Raw genomic sequence first — 27,446 nt, forward strand, 5'->3', positions numbered from 1 at the left:
CAGTGGGAGTTGCCCAGAACTCTGTGGATGTAGGTAATTCATGAAACTGTGTCTGAGGAATCTTAATTGGGAAGGCATTATAGGCTTTTGCTAGCAACCTTATTCAAGTTAAAGTTCATAAACTTAATCTTTCTGTATGGGTCTGGTGAAAAGCATGTACACTATTGTTGGCAATTTCCTCCTGTTGTCTTCCTAATGTGATTTCAGATCCCTCTCAATGTGCGGTTTCACCTGATTTTGTCTTCTGGGGACATTTTCTAGTGTTTCAGGGTCCATGCTTCCATAAGGCATGTCCTAGAGGCAAACCTGGGAGGCTCCTAAGACCCTGAGGATGCACAGCAGGAGAGAGGTGACTACAAGCCGATCCCTGCTTTGTTCCCTAGATTGTCCCTCTGGTTCACTAGGAAGAAGCTGCACTTCCCTGGCATTGCCAGTGAAGTCCATGGGAGAGCAGGGGGTTTCTACAAGTTCTAAAAAGACTTAGGGGCTTGGGGCCAGCTAGCATAGCCCACAGGTAAGGAGTACTCTTTCATGAGATGGGATTCCAGTCTGATGCGTGGGCTGAAGGACCTTTCTGTCCCTGCTTTTGGGTAAGTTATGGGATTTGTATGATCTTGCTGAATCAAGCGCTCGCCCTGGGAGTGAAGAGAGGCCCCTGCTGGTTCTCAGCCACAGCACATGGTGGAAAGCTGCAGCTTCTGTGTCTTCAAGGAAAGACCAACGGGCACTTAGCTAGATAAATGCTTTCCACAGACCTCTCAAAATAAAGGGATTTTCCTGCCAAAGGTAGGATATCTTTTCTTTCTTTCTTTTTTTTAAAGAATTTATTTATTTATTTGAGAGGTAGAGTTACAGACAGTGAGAAAGAGAGAGAGAAAGGTCTTCCTTCCATTGGTTCACTCCCCAAATGGCCACAACGGCTGGAGCTATGCCGATCCGAAACCAGGAGCCAGGTCCTTCTTCCTGGTCTCCCACGTGGGTGCTGGGGCCCAAGGACTTGGGCCATCCTCCACTGCTATCCCAGGCCGTAGCAGAGAGCTGGACTGGAAGAGGAGCAACTGGGACTAGAACCGGCGCCCATATGGGATGCCAGCACCGCAGGTGGAGGATTAACCAACCTAGTGTGCCACAGCACCAGCCCCAAGGATATCTTCATTTTCCTTCTTATACCTATCTCCAGAGGTCACTTCCTTCAGATTAGTAAAATGGACATGCCCACAGTTAGGTGTGTGTCTAACTTTAAATAAATATCTCAGTCACACTGTTATGACCTCGGGTTCCAGAATACCAAGGCAGCATTCTTTCGGAGAGAGATTTCACTTCGGATCAAGTCCAAGTTTAGTATCAGTCATCTTGCTAAGGGGAAAAGGATAGCTCAAGTGGCAAGAAAACACTTCCTCCCATGAACTGGTTTGCAAGTTTCTTCTCGAAGCGTCCTGAGGATGTTCCCTTATTGAATACTGATTCACCTCTTTTGTTTCCACTCATATCTTCTGAAGATGAACAATATTTTTTTTCCAACTTGAGGTAGGAAGGAGGATTTTGTTTTTTTCTTCCAGCTTTTGCTCTTTAGTTGTATATCAAATCAATCTCAAGAAGAAGCCAGGTAACAAGTCTGGGCTTGGGCAGTGTTTGCTAAGTGTTTCCTTGTGTACTTGAAGAGGGGCTGGCTGATGAGTTCCTTCTGGGCTTGCTTGGCTGTTGGGAAGAGAGGAAAGGAGTGTCTATTCTGGTGTCTGCCAGTAATTTCCTCCCCTTTGAAAGAAAAATTCACGGGTTTTGGCTTCAGTGAGGAGTTTGAAGTAATCAGAGGCTGGAGTGGCAGGCAGAATTAATCCTTGGGCCTGCAAGTTTGATTAAGGAACAGGGTGATGTGAAGCCCCCAGGCCCAAATCCCCGCAGAAGGCATTAGCAGTGAGGACTGTGCTCAGCTGCTAGGAGAGGAAGATAGAATAGAGTTGTGAAGAGGGGGAATGGTGTGTATCTCCCCCTCCTGACACTGTTACCTGGTAGGGATGGATCTGACTTTGAATGGAGTCAGCCTCCTGCCTCCTGATAATTCAAGAACTCACTTTGCCTCTGATGCAACTGTCTTGGGACTCTCTTGGTTTTAACACTACAATTTCCCTATCCTGGTAAAACCCTTAATCCTAGGCAAAATTGGATGATTGGTCACCTTGACTGAATGTTAAGATACTTAGAGATCAAGTGATAATTGAGACTCTGGCCCAGACCTCCTTCTTCCTTTGTTTCTTAGTAGGAGGCGTCTTCAAAGATGTCATGGGAAAGGTATGGGAAAGGTGTTAGTGTGTCTGTGTTAAATTCATTTTTCTCATGAAATTTCTGAAGTACCCTCACATACAGAATGTCCCCAGATTGTTTATAGGATCCTGAAGTTAAAAAAACAAACAAACAAACAAAAAACCAGTAGCTGCCATTGACTGCATACTTACTATGTGCTGCATGGAGAATCTTGTTTAATAGTCTTGGCAACCGAGGAGCTTTTAAATTTTATTTGAAAGGCGAAAAGGCGTGATGGAGGGGAGAGGGAACCCCATTCTGTCAGTGTACTTCCTAAATGTCCACAGTGGTTGGGCTGGTATGAGGCTGAGGCTGGGAGGTCCCAGGTGTGTGGTAGGAAACCGACCACTTGAGCCATCACTGCTGCCTCCCGCTGTCTGCATTCGCAGGAAGCCAGAGTCAGGAGCTGGAGCCGGAAGTCCAACCCAGGGACTCCAAAATGGGATGCAGGCATCTTAACTACTACACCAAATGGCTACTCTGCTAGGATATTGTGAATCAGATTTTTATGGAGGAAGAGACCTGAGCTGAAGGCTGTGACAAACTGTATTTCCCAAAGTCAAATAGAACGCTGCTGAGCCACATTTCAACTTAAGTGTGCCTGAATCTAAAATCTGTGCTCTTTCCATTAAATGAAGAGCTTGTTAAAACTGGTGGTAAGTGGACAATTTAATCTGATTTAGCAAAGCTCTGTGGCCCACCATTTCCAAACTCATTGCTATTCTTCGTGGTGGTATAAGGTTCCCTGGGGGTAATGTAAAGCTGTCCAGGAAGCTACATGAGCTACTTAGTCTGATAATTGTCACAGCACCTGAATAATCTTTCAGTTCTTAACTGAACTATTAAGTGCCTGGCACATAGAAGGTGCTGTTAGGAGTAGCTCTGTAGTTTTAATTAGGACATGTGAGCAGTAATCTTGAACTGAAGTGTTTTAGCTAATGAAAGACAATTCAAGAATTTTAATATAAAAGTGACCAAAGAGTGTATTAAAGAAAGAAATTATACACTTCTTGAGTTGCAAATTAGGCAAACTGCCCCTCCCCAACTTATTTTCGAAGGGAGATCTATCCTCTTGGTTGTTTGATTTGGAATAGATAGAAGACAGACTTCCGTGCCATAATAAAAGGTGCTATGCACATAATACTAAGATAGACACCAAAAATTCTATTCTAGGGCTGCAAGCTGTAAATGGCTTATTTCAGGGGAAAATCTGATCCAGGCGCTCAGTCCTAAGAAATCCTTGTGCTAAGAGCAAAGATGATTGAAGCAGTTAGCTCACTGATGGAAGTCCTGACTGGCGGGCATCACAGGAAAATGCCTTGGATTGTGTGGAGCGAAGCAGAAAGCTTTTGGGTACCTTCTGCATTTATTTCCAAACTTCACACCTGAGAGTTGTGCCTTCACCAGAAAATTAAAGTTATAATCGCAAAATTTAGAGAAGGTAGATTTGTGGAGGTCTCAAGTATAACAGAGGAGACACATGAGTCTGTCTGGTCCAGTTCAACAAATACTGTGCACCCACAGGTTTCAGGGTAGTGTGCTAGATGCTGGGCATGCAAGGAGGAGCGGCATGTGCCCTCTGATCTCAAGGGGCTCACATGGAGGTACAGGAAATAGGAAATGCATAAAGACGGTTTCTTTAGGGCTAACTTTGAACCCTCATGAGTATGTGCAGACTGCCGGAACAAAATACCATAGCCTGGGTGGCTCAAACCAAAGGGATTGATTTTCTTATGATACTGGAGGCTGAACGTCTGAGCTCAGGATATCAGCATAGGTGGGTTCTGGTGAGGGTTCTCTTCTGGCCTGAGGTGTGCCCACATGGTCTGTCCTCCATATATGCGTGTGGAGAGAGAGGGAAGAAGAGAGAGAAAGGAAGAGGGAGAGAGCTTTCTCTTTTATAAGGCTGCCAATCCTGCTGAGCCACAATCTACCCCCTCCCCATGACCTCATTTAACTTTAGTCATTTCCTAAGGGCACTTTCCCCAAATATAGTCACCTTGGAGGCTAGGGCTTCAGCTTATGAACTTTGTGGAACACAATTTAGTTCATAGCAATAGGCCCTAACACATCATAACAGGCATATTAATGTGTACCAATACCATATGTTATCTCTACATATATATATATATATATATATATATATATATATATATTGCTATATGGTAAGTGAAAATACTTTTCTAACTTTGCTTTAGAAATTATTTAACTATGAATGACTCATTTAATTTCAGTAACTCCCTGTTGGTAACCCATTCATGCTTGGGATTTTTCCTGAACAAGAGAACTTAAATTATTTTTGAAACTGTGAATTCTTTTTTTTTTTTTTTTTTTTTTTTTAGTGGGAGGTAAAATAGCAAGGTTTATTAGGAAGGGACATCTGTAAGGACGGATGGGTACCTCTCCAGACAGAGCCTGAGAGTCTGGGGAGGAGGAAGGAGGGAGGTTACATGTTGAGTGGAGAGATTACACCTGACCAGGCCAGGCGGATGGCTCAGCAAAGATGCAGAGGGCTGAGCGCACAGTCCAGTTGAGGCTGGGGGTTTTTAAGGAGATGGGTCTTGCTTCCCCACCTCTGCTCCTCTTGGAACAAAGGGCTTTTTGGATATAAATAGAAAAACTTCTCTTGAAGGTCTGACACAAAGGACTTTATGGATGCAAATGTTATCAGGAGGAACAGAGCAGGGTGTTTGAGATGCAGATACTGGGCTACACCTGGGAGATTGTGGAAGATTGTCAGGCAGAAGGGGTGGGGACCTCCACCTGGCAGGTTATCAGGTACAAGGGGGCAGGGCAGGATGCGAGGGCCAGGCTGCCCCTGAAACATTATTGGGATGACTTTGAGATGCAGATGCATATGCTGGACATAGATGTCTTCTCTTTAGGCCTGTTACACACGCATAAGCTCATAACTGACTTCCTACCTAACATTCCCCCCTCAAGAGGTAATACCCAAAATTCTTTGGGATTATGGATGGAGTTCCGTTTTCTGTAACTTCTTCAAAGCTGGCATGTGGACGCCGAGGGGGATTTGGGTATTTCCTTTTGCTATCTGTCTTATGGTGTGCAACAGTGGCCTTGGAAAGACTGTCCTGCTTGGTCCCTAGGGCTGCTCAGGTCATCTAGTGGAATGAGCTGGAAGCCTTGTCTGGTGACCATTTGGAGTTTGACAGCTTTTAGTCTGTTAGAGACAAGACAAACAAGGGCATTAAAAACACACAGTCCAAAGAGAAGCAGCAAGATTACAGATGTTATTGGGCCAAGGAGAGGAAATAGGATTTCCATGACCAGATGTCAGGCCAGAGATCCCAGCCCTGCTTGGCCTGGTCCTGGAGCTGTTTGGAATTGTCCAGGAAAAGTACAAATTTGTGTTTGTACCTATCCAGTCTGATTGACCCAGAGACAACATTCTTCCTGGAGCATGGCACAGATACCTCTTGGAGCAGCAGTTAGCATGTCCAATATTTCTTTCTTTTATAACCTTTTGTGCCTTCCACACACCCTCTTCAACTTACTTTAAACATTTCACCATTTCCATTCCAGTCTAGAGTAAACTAGCCATCAGGATAAAGTCACTCTTACAAACCATGTCCTTTCCTCATTTAAAAAACTCTTTCCTTTTTAACCCTTCTTACCAACAACACTCTTTCCTTCCAAACCTTTCTTACCAAGCACACATTTCTATACTTGATGTTTTCCATAATTAATGAAATTGACATATTAGATTTTTATAAGATCATAATTTATATTTGATAGTTTTTATATAAGCACATGTATTTAAAAAATGTTTTTTCAATTTATTTTCATCTTATTTGACAGAAAGACAGAGAGAGACTGTTAAAGATCTTCCCTGTACTATATCCTTTCCTAAATGCCAGCAACAGCCAGGACTGGGCAAGGTTGAAGCCAGGGACCTGGAACTCAATCTGGGCCTCTCATGTGGGTGGCAGGTACCCAAGTACGTGAGCCATCATCTGCTGCTCCCCATTCTGCACATTAGCAGGAAGCTGGGTGGGAGTCAGAGCAGCCAGGACTCCAACCAGGCACTGCAGTATGGAATGTGGGCATCCCAAGAGGCAGCTTAACCCTCGTGTGGGACGTCTGCCCTGAGTATATGTATTTTGGAGCCACTACCTTTTTTTGGGTTTCAAATAATTATACACGCTCTGGAAAAGCTTGTTAGACTTTGTAATACCTGCTGGATAAAGGGGCTGGGGGTGTTTCAGAGATCCACTTCACACTTCTGCACTCCCATCCCTAACCTCTCTTCCTAGCTCTGCTGCAGCATTTTCAGCTCTTTGTTAGGCATTCTCTCAGTGTCTTACTGACATTTTACCTGTGTATGTGCCACGCCTTCTCTTCCCTTCCAGCCTACCTCCCATTGTATTTTCCTTGTCATCTTTGTTAGGCTGACATCACCAGTGAGCTAGCGGAGGCTTGGAAGCTGTTACACTCACTGGTTTCAGGTTTTAGGGTGATTTTATGTTGAGTTCTTATTTTTTTAAATAATAATCCTTTTTAAATTTTTTTTTAATTTTTAATTTTTTATTTTTTGACAGAGTGGATAGTGAGAGAGAGAGAGGCAGAGAGAAAGGTCTTCCTTTTTGCCGCTGGTTCACCCTCCAGTGGCCGCTGCGGCCGGTGCATCACGCTGATCCGAAGCCAGGAGCCAGGTGCTTATCCTGGTTTCCCAAGGACTTGGGCCATCCTCCACTGCCTTCCTGGGCCACAGCAGAGAGCTGGCCTGGAAGAGGGGCAACCGGGATAGAATCCGGCGCCCCGACCGGGACTAGAACCCGGTGTGCCGGTGCCGCAAGGTGGAGGATTAGCCTGTTGAGCCACGGCGCCGGCCTTATGTTGAGTTCTTAAATACCCAGGAAACTTATTATGATACTGATTACTATATTTCATCCTTTGAGACCTGTATATTTGGCCTGGAGTAAGGCTTGGGGATTTTTTTTTTTTTTTAAGATTTATTTTATCTACCTGAAAGAGAGAGAGAGACAGAGAGAGAAAGAGATCTTCCATCCTCTGGTTCACTCCTTGTTTAATAACAAGAAGAGTGCAATCCATATTATGATACCATGAAATGCCGTTGGCTGCGTAAGAGGCTCTCAGAGAGCTCCCCAGCTGTTTCCAAGATGCCCTCAGTTGCCTTAAGAGTGGTCAGGAATGTTTGGCTCTGGCCACCAGGTGCTGCACTTCAATGACCATTTTTTTAAAAAATAAAGATTTATTTACTTGAAAGGTAGAAATACAGAGAGAGAAGGAGTCAGGGAGAAAGAGAAATCTTCCATACGCTGCTTCATCCCCCTAATGGCTGCAATGGCCAGGGCTGGGCCAGGTCAAAGCCAGGAGCTTCTTCTTGGTCTCCTACATGAATGCAGAGGCCCAAGTACTTGGACCATCCTCTGCTGCTTTCCCAGGGGCATTAGCAGAAAGCTGGATCAGAAGTGGAACAGCCAGGACTCGAACCAACGTCCATATGGGATGCCAGCACTGCAGGTAGAGGCTTCACCTTTTACACCATTTTATACCACAGTGCCGGCCCCTTCAATGACTATTTCTGCTACAACATTTATAGGAAGAAATGTCACTGCCTCTTGTTAATTTTGTCTCAAGTATGAAATCAGGTGCAAACTCTTGTTTAAAAAATTATTTTTATTTACTTGAAAGAGAGAGACAGAGGCAGAACTTCCAACCATTGGTTAACTCCCCAAATACCCACAGCTAGGTCAAAGCTGGAGCCCATAATTCAGTCCAGGTCTCCTGTGGGTAGTAGGAATCCAAGTACTTGAGTCACCTGCTGCCTCCTAGGGTGCGATTAGCAGGAAGCTGGAATTAGAAGCAGAGGCTGGACTCAAACGGAACCATTCTGATACAGGATTCAGTTGTTGCAAGCAGCACTACCTACCTGCCTCTTTTTTTTTTTTTTTTTTTAAATCATAACCAGTGGAAGTTTATTTGGCTCTGTATTCTGGAGGCCGCATCTGGTGAGGGTCTTCATGCTGGATCATAACACGGTAGAAGCCAGCACCTAGTGAGAGAGCATGAGGTACAAACTCTTCACGAGGTCCGAGAAGCACAGAACACAGTAATGACCACATTGGCCAGGCTGGGACTCATTCTGTGAGCCCTCCACGCCTTCCATGAGGTCAGGTGCAGCTTGTCCTGCACCACGGCTGGCACTCCAGACACTCCAGTAGTTGACGTTCATGTAAAGTTGATTCGGCATCAGCATGAGAAGGAAGTTTTCCTCACCTTGTATTTGGGGTCTAGCCCTTGGCCTTCGTTTTCTAATTCAGAATGTTAAGACTGTCTGCTCAGTCTGGTTCCTTATCAGGGTTCAATACCTGAGGGTGCAGCTCATCGAGGGTCACCCTCTGGACACAGTAGTATCATTGTATGTCCTTCACTCACACAGGAACCCCAGAGGTAGTTTTTTTCATCTGAGCCAATGGAAAGCAGAGAGGTTAAGCCACATAACCAAGATCAAGCCTCTAGGACTTGGCATGCTGGGATTTAAACCGAGACCACTTGGTTTCAAATTTGTGAACTTTCCTTTTATGAAACCGTGAAGAAGTGGACAGGATGTTGAATTTGAGTGAAAGGATTTGGAATAAAAATGTTGTTAACAGAGCCAGGGCAAAAAGTCCAGGGGAGAATGCCTTGGTGCAGGAGAGGGAGGGTGTGAAGGCAGCTTGGGCTGTGAGTTAGGAGCCCTTGGCACAACTGGGTCCTAACTTCCCCGTTTTTGCTCTGCCCTGGCCTCATGTTACCCTTCTGAAACATCTTGGTTTCCAAGTTCATCTCTGTCCTTGATTTTCCAGGAGCCATGGAGCAGCCGGCACGGTGGTGAAGCAGCCAGTCCGCGGGGCCAGTGCTAGGACCACAGTCACGGCGATTGTACAGACGGGCGGGGACTGGAGCACCGGCCTCTTCAGTATCTGCAGAGACAGGAGAGTGTGTACGTTTTTGATTTTTCATTTGAGCTCCTCCTCGCTGTTTCCTTTGCCAAGACATCAATGAGTAGAAAAGCTACATCAGGCCCCCAGGAGAGAAATTAAATGGCTTCAGAATAACAAGACTAATCTTTTAGTGACTCAGATGCACTCCTTGGCTGGAAAAATCTTGTTTTTCAGCAGTGTGAATGCTTTCGTAGAAGAAGGGCTACTCTCAAGATTTTTTTTTTAATCACAAAATCCACTATTGGCAAAGGTGCGCAAAATAGCTTCCTTTGTTCACTGCTGGTGGGAGTGTGAGTTGGTACAGTCATCCTGGTAGAAGGCTTAGTAATACATATAGAAAAGACCTTGAGTGTTACATAGATTTTGACCTAGTAATTACATTTTTAGGAGCTTAGTCTGAGAAAATAAATCATTTGCGAAGATTTAGTGGGAACATTAAATTTTGCAGTATTGGTTATTACAGCAAAAACCTGGAACAACGTAAATATTCAACAGAGTAACAATTCAACAATGTAAATATTCATAGAAAGAGTTATTATACAGTCACGAAAAGTCCTATCAGAAAATGGCACTTTAAGAAATGAAAAGATGTTTTCGATACATTTTCAGGTTAGAGAAGAAGATTGCAAAATGATGAACATTAGCGTTTTTTTCAGGGGGAAATTCTTAGAAACATATCTGGGAGGATATGAATACAAATGTTTTTATTTATAGCAGGTGTCTCTGGATGGTAGGCTAATGAGTGATTTTAATTTTCTTTTTGTTTATCTCTTCAATATTTTTGTGAAGAATATGTAGTAGTCTTATTAAACACAAGAAAAATTATAGGGTAACTCTCCTTTACAGATTGAAATTTTTTCAGACCCTAGTTCAGCTGTAGAGAGATACAAATTGTCCTCTGGTTATATGATGTTACCCTGGGTTTGAAGTTTAAAACACATTCATCTCTTTCTACCTTAGGATAGACTGACCCACCTCTGGTACATGTCAGGGATCCCTGCTAGGACCTGATACTCTTGCCCTAGGGAGTAATTGGGTCATGGAATCTCTTTCACAGGAGTGGGAAATCAGTTTAGATACAAGGGCAAATCTCTTAGGTTCAAAACTCAATAGAGCTTGGGTCTAATCTTTTTGAAGAAATGACTCTCCTCATCCTCTAAAGGCTTCTGGCAAGATCTCAGTTTGTCGTTAAATCCTCACAGGATAGACCCACCCTAGAGTTCTGAGGCAGTCCTCATTCAGTTGAAAGTCTTACCTGGGGCTGGCATTGTGGCGTAGCAGGTAAAGCTGCTGCCTGCAGTGCCGATATCCCATATGGGCTCTGGTTTGTGTCCCGGCTGCTCCTCTTCTAATCCAGCTCTCTGCTATGGCTTGGGAAAACAGTGGAAGACGGCTCAAGTCTTTGGGTCCCTGCACCTACGTGGGAGACTCGAAGAATCTCTTGGCTCCTGGCTTAGGCTTGGCTTAGTTCTGGCCAGTGCAGCCATTTGGGGAGTGAACCAGTAGATGGAAGATATCTCTCACTCTCTGTAACTTGACCTTCAAATAAATAAATCATTCTTTCCAAAAAGAAAAAGAAAGTCTTCCCTGTGATCCAGAGCTTGGCGGTCTCTTCCTGACACGGCCACTGAAGTGGGTTTGTGACCTGACCACTGACAGCAGCCATTCTGTGCCTCTCAGGAGTCTTCCTGGTTCTCTGCTGTTACAGTGACTTTGGCTTTCACTCAAGGTACAGAGAAGGTAGAGTAGCCAACCGTGCAGAGATGTGGAGATCTAGCCTTGGACTGATATGAGGATCGTTTTCCTTTTATAGCTAAATGTTGGGGACTGGGGGAACATCACTGCACTTTCAACTAGGGCGAAGCCTGGAATATCATGCAGTGGTTAAGAGAACAGGTTTGTTTCAGAGATAGACTTCACCCTGATTTTTTTTTTATTTATTTGACAGAGTTAGTGAGAGAGACAGAAAGAAAGGTCTTCCTTTTGTTGGTTCACCAACCAAATGGCTATTACAGCTGGAGCTACGCCAATCCGAAGCCAGGAGCCAGGTGCTTCTTCTGGTCCCCCATGTGTGTTCAGGGGCCCAAGCACTTGGGCCATCCTCCACTGACCTCCTGGGCCACAGCAGAGAGCTGAACTGGAAGAGGAGCAACCGGGACTAGAACCCGGCGCCCATATGGGATGCTGGTGCCACAGATGGAGGATTAACCAAGTGAGCCATGGTGCTGGCCCCAGCTTGATTTCTAACTCTGCCTCTTACTAGCCATATGACCTTGAGCATGTTTTATGGCTCTACATTTTTCTACCTCCCAGGTGCCTACCTTAAGGGTGAATCAAGAGTAAAGCAGATAATGCATAGACCCCACTCTTTTATTTTTTTTTTAAATTTTTTTTCCCCAAAGAAACCTTTTATTTAATGGGTAGAAGTTTCTTAATTTTAACTTTAGGAATATAGTGGTTCTTCCCACCATACCTGCCCTCCCACCCCAGTTTCCACTGCACCTCCTCCCTTTCCCCTTGCCAGACACATTCTTCATTGAGATTCATTTTCCATTAACTTTGTATACAGAAGACCAACTCTATAGTAAGTAAAGATATCAACAATTCACACACACACACACACACACAGTTTGAGAACCAGTTTTATAGTTAACTCTCATAATGCAAGTCATTGAGGATAGAGGTCCTGCACAGTGGCTCTTGTTAATTTCACAATTAACACTCTTATGTATGACATCAATGACCACCTGAGGCTCAAAGTGGAAGTTCTCTCCTATCTTTAGAGAAAAGTACATCCTTTGATGGCCACTTCTTTCCACTGAGGTCTCATTCACAGAGATCCTTCACATAGGACATTTTTTCTGCCACGGTGTCTTGGCTTTCCATGCCTGCCAGACTCTCATGGGCTTTTCAGCCAGAACAGAATGCCTTAAGGGCTGATTCTGAGGTCAGAGTGCTGTTTAAAGCAATTGATAGACTCCACTCTTTTTTTTTTTTTTTTTGACAGGCAGAGTGGATAGTGAGAGAGATACAGAGAGAAAGGTCTTCCTTTTTGCCGTTGGTTCACCCTCCAATGGCCGCTGCGGCCGGCGCGTCTCACTGATCCGAAGCCAGGAGCCAGGTGCTTCTCCTGGTCTCCCATGCGGGTGCAGTAGACTCCACTCTTAACACCACTTTGGAGTTTAACTGAATCAGTTAGGTATTTTTAGTTGTCAGCCATACTAGGTTGAATAGAGTTTCCTTAAAATTTACATAATTTTGGAGTATCTGAATGTGATCTTATTTGGAAATAGGGTCTTTACAGTGTAGTCAGAATAAAGTCATACTGGCTTAGGATGGGCCCTAGTAAGTGACTGGATTAGGCAGAGGCAGAGATTGGAGTGACATCTACAAGCCAAGGAAGATGTGGGATTGCCAGCAGCCCTCAGAAGCTAGGAAAGAGACAGGGAACACATTCTCCCTTGGGCTATTTAGGTGAAACCAACTCTGCCAACATCTTGATTTTAGACTTCTAGCCTCTAGAATCATCCTGTGAGAGAATAATATCGGTTGTTTAAAGCTGCCTAGCTTGTGGTATTTTGTTACAGTATCCCTAGGAAACTGAACAGCAAAATTAGATTCCATCGGAAGGTACAAGGCAGCTCAGAGAATCAAAATTCAGTTAAAAACCAAGACCTGAATGGACAGTTGCTTTTTTTTTTTTTTAATTTATTTGACAGGTAGAGTTTTACAGACAGTGAGAGAGAGAAAGGTCTTCCTTCCGTTGGTTCACTCTCCAAATGGCCACAATGGCTGGAGCTGCACCGATCCAAAACCAGGAGCTAGGAGTTTGTTTCTGGTCTCCCACGTGGGTGCAGGGGCCCAAGCACTTGGGCCATCCTCCACTGCTATCCCAGGCCACAGCAGAGAGCTAGACTGGAAGAAGAGCAACCGGAACTAGAACCTGGAGCCCATATGGGATGCTGGCACCGCAGGCAGAGGATTAACCTATTGTGCCATGGTGCTGGCCCCGGTTGCATTAGTATCAGGAGCTAACTTACAGTCCAATCAACTTCAAATGTTTTTATCCTTCTGCTGTCTGTCTGATAATTGATGTTTCAGTAGAAGCAACTCAATTAGCCTAGTTTGGGCCTCAAGTCTACTGCTTGGCCAGGCCAGGGAACTCTGGCTAACAATAATGAAAAGATAATTTCATAAATTTACTATTGGGGTCCAATTGCCTGGAAAAATATCACTATAAATCACTGGGGTAGGCCAGAGCCAGGAGCCAGGAGCTCCTTCTGGGTCTGCCATATGAGTGGCAGGGGCCCAAACAATTAGGCCATCTTCTTCTGCCTTTCCCAGGCCATTAGCAGGGAGGCCCCTCTATGCTTTGAAGTCCTTTTGAATAGGTCACCATGGCCATGATGCAGAATTCAAACCTGCCTACCCCTTTTGAATACGAAAAGCAAGCACTCCAGCCTGCTTTCCACCACCCAGCTCTCTCCAGAGGGTACTCTTACCGGAACACAGACATCGTCCATGTTTTTAAGCACATATAAAAATTGAAATCGTGAAAATAGATTTTAAGAATTAATAAAAGTATTATATAATCATTATAAAAAACAAAAATGAAAAACTGTAAAAGAAAAAAGCAATATGCTATAACTGTTGTTAGTATTTTGGTATCTATCCTTTCTGATATTTTGCTTTGTTGCTTGTGTGTATATGTATGATTTATAAAAATGGTAGACTTATAAGCACTTACTATTCTGTACCTTTATTGTGTTTTAATTTTTTAATTAAAAATTTATTTATTTATTTGAAAGAGTTGCAGAGAGAAGGGAGAGGCAGAGAGAGAGAGAGAGAGAGAGAGGTCCTCCATCCGATGAGTCACTCCCCAGTTGGCCGCAACGGATGGAGCTGTGCCCATCCGAAGCTAGGAGCCGAGGGCTTCTTCTGGGTCTCCCATGTGGGTGCAGGGGCCCAAGGACTTGGGCCATCTTCCACTGCTTTCCCAGACCATAGCAGAGAGCTGGATTGGAAGTAGAGCAGCCGGGTCTCGAACTGGTGCCCATATGGGATGCTGGTACTTCAGGCCAGGGTGTTAACCTGCTGTGCCACAGCACCGGTCCCTGTTGTGTTTTAATTTAACAATCTGCCTAGGTGATCAGACTTCTTAAATTGCTGCAGAAATTTCATTGTATGAATGTGCTACAGTTTATTTATGGAGAAGTTCCCATTGGTGGACCTTTCTGTGGTTTCCACACATTTTGCTGTTCAAACCAATGCTGTATGGCTGTCTTTGTCCAGGTGTCATTTCACACATGGAAGTTGAACTGTTGGACAGTTGCTGAGGAGTAAACCTGCCTGTCAAATAAAATAGGCTGTTTTAGCTCTTGCTAAGATATTGCCAAATAGCTTTCCACTTAGAAGTTGGATTAATTTATACTCCCACTGGCAATGTATGACTGTGCTCCATTCCTTTTTTGAGCATCTCTTAATGTTAGAAGGTTCTGCCTCTTTGTAATAATTGATGTAAAATGTGCTTCTGTGAAATTTCCACCCACAATACCTTACAAAGTGTTAGTTGTATTATGCTGTACATGTCATTGAGCAATGTGTCTTTTTTTAAAATTCAATATGTATCTTAGAGATTTAGCTTTGTTGGTATTTAATTGATCTCTCCCTGCATTCTTAATTATTCCATGAATGGTTATATCTCCTGGTAACTTGTACTTCAGGCTATTAAAGTACATTTGAATTGTTTTATTTTTATTTTTTTAAAGATTTATTTATTTATTTGAAAGACAAAGTTACGGCCGGCGCTGTGGCTCACTAGGCTAATCCTCCGCCTTGCAGCGCCGGCACACCGGGTTCTAGTCCCGGTCGGGGCACCGATCCTGTCCCGGTTGCCCCTCTTCCAGGCCAGCTCTCTGCTGTGGCTAGGGAGTGCAGTGGAGGATGGCCCAAGTGCTTGGGTCCTGCACCCCATGGGAGACCAGGAGAAGCACCTGGCTCCTGCCATCGGAACAGCGCGGTGCGCCGGCCGCAGCGCGCTACCGCGGCGGCCATTGGAGGGTGAACCAACGGCAAAAGGAAGACCTTTCTCTCTGTCTCTCTCTCACTGTCCACTCTGCCTGTCAAAAAAAATAAAAAAATAAATAAATAAATAAAAAAAGAAAAAAAGAAAAAAGAAAAAAAGAAGAAAAAAAAAAAGACAGAGTTACACAGAGAGAGGGTAGGCAGAGAGAGAGGTCTTCCATCCGATGGTTCACTCTCCAGATGGCCACAATGGTCGGAGCTGGGTCTCCCACATGGGGGTGCAGGAGCCCAAGGACCTGGGCCATCCTCCACTGCTTTCCCGGGCCACAGCAGAGAGCCAGATCAGAAGTGGAGCAGCCAGGACTCGAACCTGCACCCATACGGGTTGCCAGTGCTTCAGGCCAGGGCGTTAACCAGCTGCCGGCCCCTGAATTGTTTTCAATTTCAAGTTACAAACAGTGCTGTAGTGACTATCCTTGTGACAGTTTCCTTGTATACCTGTGTAAGCATTACTCTAGGGTTGATACTGCTAAGTGGAATAACTGGGTCCTATAGGATTTTTTTTTTTAAAGATTTATTTATTTATTTGAAAGAGTTACACAGAGAAGAGAAGGAGAGTCACAGAGAGTCTTCCATCTACTGGTCCACTCCCCAATTGGCAGCAGCCGGAGCTGTGCTGATATGAAGCCAGGAGCCAGGAGCTTTTTCAGGGTCTCCCACACGGGTGCAGGGGCCTAAGGACTTGGGCCGTTTTCTACTGCCTTCCCAGGCCATAGCAGAGAGCTGGATTCGAAGTGGAGCAGCCAGGACTTGAACCAGCACCCATATGGGATGCCAGCACTGCAGGCAGTGGCCTTACCCCTCACGCCACAATGCTGGTTCCAGGATTTTAAATTGTAATAGATTCAACAAAGTTGTCTTCCTTAGTGGTCATGCCAATTTCCACTTCCATCTATTTGTGGAGAACATGGTTCCCCACAATAGATGATATTAACAAACTTAGAAAACTTTGGCATTCTTGTGGATAATAAATGGTTTCTTGTTGCCTTAGTATACATTTCTAATGACATTAAGCAGCTTTTCGTGTTTCTTATTGTCCTTTGTGTTTCATGTTCAGTGAACTATTTGCTCATGCCCTGTTCCCATCTTTGGTTTAATCTTTTATGTATTGGTCTATAGGAGTTCTTTGTGTATTATAGATACTTTAGGCCTGTGATGGTGTCAATAAAAAGGGATACAGAATAGAGAGGAGACAGGATACAAACTTGCAGCCAGAATGAATTTATTCACAGAGGTGGGTGACCAGTTGCCAGTGTGCACACAGAGGGAATACATGGCAGAGGGCCCAGGCCCTCAGCAGGCTGGGCCTTATTATCTTAGGATATGCTAAGAGTCCAGAGTTGGGTGGGGGGCAGTAGCTAGAGGTGAGTTTCTCCATAACAGGTTTTTCAAACCTGGAAAAGAATGCAGGGGGTGGTGTGGTGGGGGGTGGGGAGCAATGCAGGATGTGAGACCGAGATGATCTCTTGGAAGGATTCAGGGATAAGGGGTAAATTCCAGTTTTATCTATTTTCGGGCAAGGAGCTAGAATGGCTGAGGTTTATGTCTTTGTTCCATCAGTAGGTATTGCAGTAAATTCTGTTAAAGACAAAGGACCCCATGGTCCTCTTTGTGCACATCTATTCTTGGGGTATGATTTGACTATTTTCTTTCTTTCTTTCTTTTTTTTGTTTAAAGATTTATTTACTTATTTGAAAGGCAGGGTTACAGAGAGAGAGGGTGATACAGAAAGAGAGAGATCATCTATCTGCTGGTTCACTCTTCAAATGGCCACAACAGCTGGGGCTAAGCCAGGCCGAAGCCAGGAGTCAGGAACTTCTTCCAGGTCTCCCATGTGGGTGCAGTGGCCCAAGGACTTGGGCCATCTTCTGCTGCTTTCCCAAGGGCATTAGCAGGGAGCTAGGTTAGAAGTGGAGCAGCTGAAGCTCAAACGGTCCCCATAGGGGATACCAGCATTGCAGGTCGCAGTTTAACCTTTTATGCCACAATGCTGCCCTGATTTGCAATTTGCATATCTCCCAGCACTCCTTGCAGTACAGAGCAGTAATAATTGACACAAAAGATCATTTTTATTTTTATTTTTTAATATTTTATTTATTTATTTATTTATTTCATTTTTAACAGGCAGAGTGGACAGTGAGAGAGAGAGACAGAGAGAAAGGTCTTCCTTTGCCGTTGGTTCACCCTCCAATGGCTGCTGCGGCCGGCGCGCTGTGGCCGGCACACCACGCTGATCTGAAGCCAGGAGCCAGGTGCTTCTCCTGGTCTCCCATGCGGATGCAGGGCACAAGCACTTGGGCCATCCTCCACTGCCTTCCCGGGCCACAGCAGAGAGCTGGACTGGAAGAGGGGCAACCGGGACAGGATCCAGAGCCCTGACCAGAACTAGAACCCGGTTTGCTGGCGCCACTAGGTGGAGGATTAGCCTGTTGAGCCATGGCGCCAGCCTAAAAGATCATTTTTAAAGAAGTTGCATGATTTAAGAGTGCCCAACAGGAATAAAACTGAAGTAATGATAGCGAGGACGGTGCTCTGGAGCACACAAATCCACAACCCTGTGGCGTAACAGATAGATGTGGAAAGCGTGAGAAGATGTGGTTGCATGTGTAGTTGGTAGGACCTGGAGGTCAGACTGCCTGAGTTCAGATCTGGCCTCTGCCCCTCGCTGGTAATCATTGAATCTGGGCAAATTGCTTAAGACTTCTAGGTGTCAGTTTCCCCATCTATAAAAATGAGGATAATAACAGGACCTATTTTATATGACTGATAGAGAGATTAAATGAGTTAAAATAGGGAAACTGTATTTTTACCAGAGCTATATAGATATTAGCTGTTATATAATAAAAGTTTGTTCTATAGTGTGTGTGTGTGTGTGTGTGTTGTGTTTTAAACCACATCTGACTTTTAAAGAATTTTGGGTGTGTTTCCTTCAGCCTCTCGTACCACCTGCTAATGAGCACTTAGATAACATGATTATATGACACAAAAGATTAAAAATAAAGATAACAGCATGAGTTTTTTTTAAAAAAGGCATATGAGTCATAAAAATATGGTACAGGAGTTCCAATGCACATAAACAGCTTTGCAATATACTTGCTAAGGGAAGTGGGCATTTCTTTTAAGCAGTTAAAGTGTTGCAGCTGAAGCAATTGTGAAAACACAATTTATCGGTCACTTAGTTTGCCAGCTTTACAATCATGCAACTTTTGATTGATTTTTTATTTGATGGGATTTTCTGTATTTCATAATTCATTCATAAAGTAGAAGTTGATTGGTTTCTATGGGCCACTGATTCCAGATTTTTCTATTTCAAGATTGCACACATTGTGACCACTCTCTACCTACTGGTACGTTTTTATTGGACCTTTTGTTGTTCTTTGAGCTGTTCCAATGGTCAGTGCCAGGTGGGGCCTGCTGTTCTCCCTGGGATTTTATTTTATTTTCTTCAAAGATTTATTTATTTGAAAGACAGAGTTACAGAGAGGAAGATAGAGAGAGAGAGAGAGAGAGAGAGAGAGAGAGAGAGAGAGAGAGAGAGAAGGGCCTTCCATCTGCTAGAGAGAGAGAGAGAGAGCAGGGTCTTCCATCTGCTGGTTCACTCCCCAAATGACCACAATGGCCGGAGCTGTGCCAATCTGAAGCCAGGAGCTTCCTGCAGGTTTCCCATGTGGGTGCAGGGGCCCAAGGACTTGGGCTGTCCTCCGCTGCTTTCCCAGGTGCATTAGGAGGGAGCTGGATTGGAAGTGGAGCTTCTAGGAGATGAACTGGTGCCCATACAGGATGCCAGTGTGGCAGACCAGGGCCTTAATCCACTACACCACAGCACAGGCCCCAAGGAATTTTATTTTTCAGTGCAGAATGAAATATCCTAGACTTATGAGAGACTGAATTCAGCGCTTGCCGTGGGCCAAGTGATGCTCACAGCAGATAATTGACTGTGTTGAGACTCCTGAATGGATGAAAAAGGTGTCTTGCTCCTCAGAGATAGCCTGCTCTATCCCTCCTCCCCAGCTTCAACCACTACTACTTCAAGCACTGTGTAAACTTGAAGCTGTCTCGAGTCCTAGAGCATATCTTGAGAGTTCTAAGACAAAGTAGCACACCTGACTTATTGCCTCATTGTCACTGAAGTTTGGAGTAAAGCTTCGCAGTACTTACTGTTGGGGAGGGAAGTATAAGCAGGGACAGGATGTTGACAGGAAGTTCTTCTAGGTGCCCATGTCATGGTACATAAGACTTTGAACTTGCTGCACTAAAGGGCTAAGGTGACCATTGCTTTGCATTCCCTAGAATGACTAAAGTGGAAAAGGCTGGCAGCACCAAGAAATTGGTAACGATGGTTGGTGAGGGTGTGGAACGGTTAGAACATCTTGTACATTGCTGGAGGGAGTGTCAGCACAGATACTTGGAGAACTGTTTGCTATTTCTCGTAAAGTTAGATATCTATCTGCCCTATGACCTGGCAGTTCTACTCCCAGGAATCCCCTCAAGTGAAATGAAAACAAATATACACACAAGTACTTATAGATGAGTATTCATAGCTTCCTTATTCATAATAGTAAGAAGATGGAGTGATTGACCATCCATCAATGGGGGTATGGATAAGAAAATTTGTGGAAGGTTATTAGAATGGACTATCACTCAAAATTAAATATGTAGCTACAGATTCATGTAATACCGTAGGTGAATCTAGAAAAAACACGGTGTTTAAAGAATTCAGATGCAAAGGTAAAGATGATTCCATTTATATGGAGTCCAAGAAGAGACAAATATCATTAATGGGAATAGAAGTTGGAACAATGGTTGCCTCTGGAAGGGGAAGTGGGAGGGTTGGCATTGACTGGAAAGGCACGAGGAACTCTGGGTGATGATACTGTTCTACATATTTAATTACTTGGGTGAATCTGTAGAAACTCGTCCACTATGACTGCACATCTTCCTGTGTACAAATTACACCTCAACAAAAGATTTATTTTGTACAATTCTCAAGGATTATGGTTATAACGCTTGGTATTTTTTTCTATTTCCTAGTCCTAACTATGTGCATTTGTTAGGATTGTCATCTTTCGTAGCGACAAATGACATAACTTTTAACTGTATATCAGGGATCCTACCTTGGTCCAGTAATAGTTTTCAGTGGATCCATAAACCCTGTGGAATTCAGTATATGTGTATGTGCATACATTTTTCTTTTCCCTTATGAAGTGAGTTCATAGCTTTTTTCTTTTTTCTTTTTTTTGACAGGCAGAGTGGATAGTGAGAGAGAGAGAGACAGAGAGAAAGGTCTTCCTTTTTGCCGTTGGTTCACCCTCCAATGACCGCTGCGGCCGGCGCATCTCGCTGATCCGAAGTCAGCCATGCGGGTGCAGGGCCCAAGGACTTGGGCCATCCTCCACTGCCTTCCCGGGCCATAGCAGAGAGCTGGCCTGGAAGAGGGGCAACCGGGATAGAATCCGGCTCCCCAACCGAGACTAGTACCCGGTGTGTCAGCGCCGCAAGGCGGAGGATTAGCCTGTTAAGCCATGGCGCCGGCCGAGTTCATAGCTTTTATTATATTCTCAAAGGGTATGTGACCCAAATATATTTTTGAATAAAACCTCTGTGCTAGAAGATTCATGCAAAATGTGTCAGACACAATAACAAGAGTTAAAGATGAATGAACTAATAAATGACAGGTTGTTTCCAGCTGATGTTCAAGGAACAAAGCTCCTAATAGTTTGCAGATTAAAACTGTCAGATGTCAATGGTTCCTTGAAACGAACAAAAATGAGAGTAACCTTCTGGTCTGAGAAATAGAATAAAATGTACCGTAAAAGTGTATCATTAACAATTTTTTATCACATTTAAAGAAAAATACATCTGATACTCAGAAGTATTCTATATACTATATCTATCTTAAATATGGAAATTAGATTAATAGAACTGACAGTTATGATTCAACTGTAAAAGAATTATTTAACATTTTTCTCTTGATGAAACAACCAATTACTACAGTCAGTGCTAACAGAATTGTATCATGCTCAACTTTGTCAGTGTTTAACAAAAGAAGGCAATTTTGATGTGACTCAGTTACAGCAATTTTCCTATACTAAGTTTTGAGGACTGGTTTTTATTGCCAGCCTCTGATTGTAGGGAGACAATGCAGAATTAAGTTGGTGGCAGAGGCTTGTAAGTGCTTTTTGAGATGTGAAGTGGCTCCAAGAACATGTGAGAACTTGGGCTTTCTTTTTTGTGGTTATTGACAGGTTTCTGTGGTCTGTTTTGTCCGATGTGTCTTGAGTGTGACATTGCCAGGCATTATGGAGAGTGTCTTTGTTGGCCATTGTTACCTGGATCCACCTTTGCACTGAGAATTGGCACCAGAGAGAGACATAAAATACGGGTAAGTGTATATGGATGGTCTGTGTGAACCTGGATCTATATAAGAACCTGGATGTCTTCCAAATTTGTGATTCCTCCCCCTGCCCCACCCTGCCAAAAAAAGGAGGTATGGGTGAGGATACTTAAAAATACCCCACTTAGTGGCAAACTTTAGGGAAGGAAAGAAATTTCCCATTTCATTCTTTACTAGGAAATGTAAGTTCACAAAAATCCTATATGATAAATGGTATTTTCAAGGGGAAAATGATAATGCAGATTGTTGGTCAGGGTGCTCCCAAGCTGTGCTTTGATGAAGGGTGATTGGAGGATATGGCCGTGATTGTTAGTCTTACTCTGCCACCCTCATCATTTTACAGTCATGGACATCTACAGAAATAAAACCACCTGCTAGCTTTTTGTTAATATATCAAGAGAAGATGGCAGATAGAATCACACAAGGTTTGGAGGGGATACTTGGGAATCTGACTTAAAATATGTGACATGTGCAGCATTTACATGACATGTGCAGAATTCATTTTGGTGGTTTCCTGGGAGTCTTTCAAAGAGCCAGATAGTCAACTTCCAGTATAGTGGAAACTGAAATACATGGGAGATTAGGAAAGGACAAGTCGTACATGTTAAATGTGGACAGATTTTTAAAAGGCATCTCTTTATGCCTTCTACGAGTGATCCCTCATATATATATATATATATATATATATATATATATATATATAAAAAAGATTTATTTATTTTTTTATTTCAAAGACAGTGTTTCAGAGAGAAGTAGAGACAGAGAGAGAGGTCCTCCACCTGCTGGTTCATTCCCCAGATGGCCGCAATGGCTGGAGCTGAGCCTATCTGAAGTCAGGAGCCAGGAGCTTCCTCCGGGTCTCCCATGTGGGTGCAGGGACCCAAGGACCTGGGCAATCTTCTACTGCTTTCCCATGCCATAGCAAAGAGCTGGATTGGAAAGGAGCAGCGGGGACTGGAACTGGCACCTGTATGGCCAGCACTTCAGGCCATGGCTTTAACCCGCTGCCCCCTTCTGACATATTTTTAAGTGAAGGACAAAAAGGCATAGATGTAACTATTTACATAAAAAGATGATACATGTATATGCCTATGTAGACATGGAACTTCCCTGGAAGTTCCATTGTTACCAACTTCTTGTGTTGTTTCTAGACAGGTAACTGGGTGGCTGGGAACAGCTGTATTTGGGCATTAACTTTTTATTTTTGGACCATGTTTACTTATTAACCACTCCAAAGAAATAAATAAGTATAAATGTTAGGTCCTAAGAGAAAGATAGAACCCAGGTGGTGATGGAGAAGTCTGAAGGGTAGGCTGTGAATTGTAGGTACTGACTGGCTGCCTAGCTTCTGGGCACTTGGGCCACCCAGTGACCCTCAATGTTGGTGGATCTTAGAGACAGTGGGTGGGATGAGTCAGCAGGGAACTGTATAGGTCTCCAGGAAATGGAGGAGAATGTACAATTGTGGGAGAACAAAGACCCTGGTCTCGCCCTAGGGCACGCTGTGCGAGGACTGGCTGGTGGTGCACTGCTGTTGGCCCCTTTCCATCTGTCAGGTGGCTCGGGAACTCAAGATGAGGACCTCCCATCTCTATGAAATCTGTGCGGTCGCTGCACCTAAGGACACCCTGGTTTGACTCAGCAAGACAACTCCTCCTACTTACTCTGCTCTCCTCCCAAACTCTTCTTAGGAGATTTTTTTCTTTCCTTCGAATTTTCACTAAACAGTATGAAAATAAATGATTAATGCCCCTACTCTCTCTACTGTTGTTTTCCTTTCCTGATGAAGGCTTTGCTATTTATCTGAATTTGCTATTCTGGTTCAGCCTGTAAAGCAGATTTCAGGGGTAAATATTGTGGCCTGCACCCCTGCCCTTGCCTGGGGTTTTGGAAGGTTGCATGGTCCCCTCCCCTAGCTCTCCACCAGGAGGCTGGAAGACTTGCTGTGTGGCCTTCTTAGGTCAAGCAACTGTCCCCAGAGTGTTAGAGAAGGGGTAGGGCATGGTGAATTTCAATTAGCACCTGCACTTGGTACCAGATGCTGCTGAACTACATAAGCCATATTCCTTCCTTTGTCCTGACTGCGTCAAAGGGAAAGTCTCAGGTCGGTTCTGACCTCAAACAGCTCTCTGACACTCGAAGGCTTCTTCAAGCCCCAGGGTCAAAGGCAACTGTTAGGGACTGAAGTGTGTCCCTGTGCCCCACATCCCACCCCCATTGAAGATGTGTTAGATATGAGGAGGTCTTTGTGAATATGACCTTACTCAGAATTAGGGTCTTTGCAGATATAATCAAGTTATGATGTCGTTATTAGGGTAGGCTTTAGTCCAATATGATTGGCATCCTTAGGAGAAAAGACTCAGACACATGGAGGAAAGGCTGCCAGGGGCGGATGGAGGCAGGCTGCAGTGATGCGGCCAGAAGCTCGAGCCGCCTAGGGCCACCAGAGCCTGGAGGAGGGAGAGGGGTTCCTCCCCCATCGGTTTTGGAGTGAGCACAACCCTGCCAACTTCTGGATTTTGAGCTTCCCGCCTGGAGCACTGTGACAGAATAAGTTTTGGTTGTTTCAAGACCCCTCTCCGCTTGTGGAAATTTATCACAGCATCCCTGGGAAGCTAATGCAGCAGCCATCAGTTGTGTAAACTGAATAGTTTTGTTTTTGTTAGGGTAGAAGAGTGCAGAAGAACCTTGTCTGGAGCCTGAAAAACGTCCTCTGTTGATTGATTGTACGATGGTAGGCACATTGGCGAGACTCTCTGTGTCTTAGTTTCTCATCTGTCAAGGGGAGCAGTGGTAGTAGTGACCTCACGGGGCTGTGAGGATGATAATTAATCACAACATTTAGCAAAGTGCCTGGCAAGTAGGAAAAATGCAGGAAATACGAGCTATTATTATCTTATGGCTACCTTATACTGTAGCAAATTATACTAGTTTTCTAGACAAAGTTTTCTTTTTAAATTGGATTTTAGATGAAAATGGATTCCATTAAAGTCAAGATATTAAGTGAATGATTATGTAGGTGTTAAGCAGGTATGGCCAACATTGTGGAGATGGGAAAACAAAATTTTTATTGAATGCTAAGCACTGTTCAAAACATGCTCTTTGTTGTTTTTTAAGATGTATGTATGTATTTATTTATTTGAAAGGCAAAGTTACAGAGAAAGAGTGATTTTCATCTGCTGCTTCACTCCCCAGATGGCTGCAATGGCCAGGGGTGGAGCAGGCCAAAGCCAGGAGCCAGGATCTCCATCCTGGTCTCCCATGTTGGTGGCAGGGACCTAAGCACTTGGGCCACCCTCTGCTGTTTTCCCAAGCACATGGGCAGGGAGCTGGATTGAAAGTGGAGCAGCCGGGACTCTAACCCACGCTCATATGAGATGCCTGCCTTCCAGGCAGCAGTTTGAGCTGCTGTGCCACAATGCTAGCCCCATGCTACATGTTTTAAGATGTTTCATCCTTAACATCCCTCAGGAAAGTGCTGTCCAGTTTTCTCAGAAAAGAGATTTGAGCCCTAGGGAGGTTAAGTAACATGCCCAGGGTCCCATGGCTCATAACTAAACTGTATTAAGCAGGGAAGGCCTTCTTGGGCCCATGTGGTTGTGCGCACCAGAGATTGCTCTATAGCGGTGAACATAGCCTGGTTAGCCTTTAGAGAAAGGGTTACTTTCTACTGCTCCTACCTGTCTGCACCTAAGCCTAAGCTAAGCAATGCTCATCTCACGTCTTCCTTTCTGGATGTCCAGAGTCACCAGGAGTTAAACCCCTTTTGGGAAAAATGACGTGTTCCATGTGGACATTTTTGTAAATAATAAACTTTTTTAAAAAATATTATTTTAAAAGTCAGAGTTACAGAGAGAGAGGGAGAGACTGAGAGTGAGAGAGAGATCTTCCGTCTGCTGGTTCACTCCTCAGATGACTGCAACGGCTAGTGCTGTGCCAGACTAAAGCCAGGAGCTTCTTCCAGATCTCCCACGTGGGTGTCGGGGCCCAGGTAGCTGGACCATCATCTGCTGCTTTTGCAAGCCATTAGCACGGAGCTGGATCAGAAGTGGAGCATCTGGCACCCATATGGGATGCTGGCATCACAGGCCCCTGCTTTACTCATTGAGCCACAGTGTCGGGCGCCCCCATGTGGACATTTAACCTATGATAAAGTGTTGCTCTCAACCAGCTACTGAAAACAAACCAGGCCTGGGAACAACTCTATTAAATGAAAATAAACCTTTTTATTGTTTCATGCTAAAACCCATGGGGCTCCACAAACCCACGGCTGGGAACAATACACATTTCTGGCAGGGAAGTCCCAGCCAATCTCTGCCCATTTACGTGGTCGGCCTCTCCTCAGGTGCCCCGCGTGAAGAGCGATGGTATTACATACACTGGTTGCTGGTGCACCGCTCCTCTTGGTAGATGTCCAAGGTGTGGATGACCCTCTCCAGTGGGGAAACCCTCTTCCCCCTTTGCTTCTTCTGATCAGCTGGGTGATCAAGAGCAAACTCAGTACTTCATTAGAGGCACAAACACAAATAAGGGCATCTCTGGGTTGTGAAAGCATTGAGTCTACTACAGAATCACAGAACATAAGACAGAACCAATCTGAGGATAGTTCTTTGAAAACTTGGTAGGAAGTGGCCCAGAAGGGAGGTGGCTTGGGGTCATGACATGTGCTTTCCTGGATGACATGTCAAGTGCAGGAAACACAGTCCAATACTAGACATTTAAGTGAGAGATAACAATGCTGATATTAAAAATCCCATTAGACAAAGTTTATGGAAAGCTTTGAGTGGTATACAACAGGGAAGACATATTTTGTGTGTTTTTATTCTTACTAGAAAATTCATTTTGGTTTTGTAGGATGCAAAATGTGGCAAGGATCTCTGCTGACTCCATGTGGATGAAACCTACCAACACTCATGCAATAGTCATTTCAGAGTCATCCATACTGATTGTAATAAGTTACCAGACCAGAAAACAAACAACACCCCCTCCCACAACCCTTGGCTTTAGGGTGAAAATATACTAATATCCTGCCAGCCTTGGAACTCTCTATTTTTTGGAACAAAGATGACAAGTTTGGAAGTCCTTAAATGTCTGCTTTCTTAGGCAATAACTTGTATGTGTATACATATTTTATATACCTAAGGTTCATTATGCAATCATCCATAATGAATAACATATCCTTTTATAAACACTATTCATATACACATTAACTCATAAAGATTCTCTTTTGGTCTAGTAAAAACACTGTACCTTTAAAAAAATAAGCAGAGATAAAAGTGTCTATAGTTCTCCTGATTATACTTCCATGGAGGCAGTAACTTTTCTCTGTTTATTTTCTCCTTCCTGTTTTGCCCCCTAAACCACCTCTTCTCAACTGAACAGTAAGAAGCAACAATCCCAGGAGATGAAACTCAGACTTCATGTTCAGCAAACGATTCTAAGGCAAATGAAATCTTTTTATCTCATCCTTGCATCTCTGCATCTCCTCTCTCCCCTGATTTTTTGACCCCTGCCCATTTGGAATCTGTATGATAGAATGAACATCCAGGGAAGAAGCCTGTAGAAAATGGGAGCTTTTCTAAAGCTTCTGGGTTTAGCTGTGAACAAATCAGATGCGTTTGTGCTTCATGAAGTATTTCGTTTATTTTGGGTAAGTGGATTCAAAGGGAGAGCTCAATCCCTGTGAAACCCTCCACTGT

The 27,446-nt window shown here is 44.1% G+C and overlaps 1 protein-coding gene across 1 annotated transcript; it reads left to right on the forward strand.

Moving 5' to 3' along the window:
- Window positions 1-1,402: 1,402 nt before the first annotated feature.
- On the forward strand, window positions 1,403-23,451 carry PLAC8L1 (PLAC8 like 1). The gene is made up of 4 exons (XM_062189733.1): window positions 1,403-1,527; window positions 9,132-9,268; window positions 21,599-21,735; window positions 23,244-23,451. Exons 1-4 carry the CDS (start codon window positions 1,403-1,405, stop codon window positions 23,382-23,384), a joined length of 540 nt encoding a protein of 179 aa, XP_062045717.1. The 3' UTR covers window positions 23,385-23,451.
- The last annotated feature ends 3,995 nt before the right edge of the window (window positions 23,452-27,446 follow it).

This window comes from Lepus europaeus, chromosome 4, assembly GCF_033115175.1.
Source record: "Lepus europaeus isolate LE1 chromosome 4, mLepTim1.pri, whole genome shotgun sequence".
Lineage (NCBI taxonomy): Eukaryota > Metazoa > Chordata > Mammalia > Lagomorpha > Leporidae > Lepus > Lepus europaeus.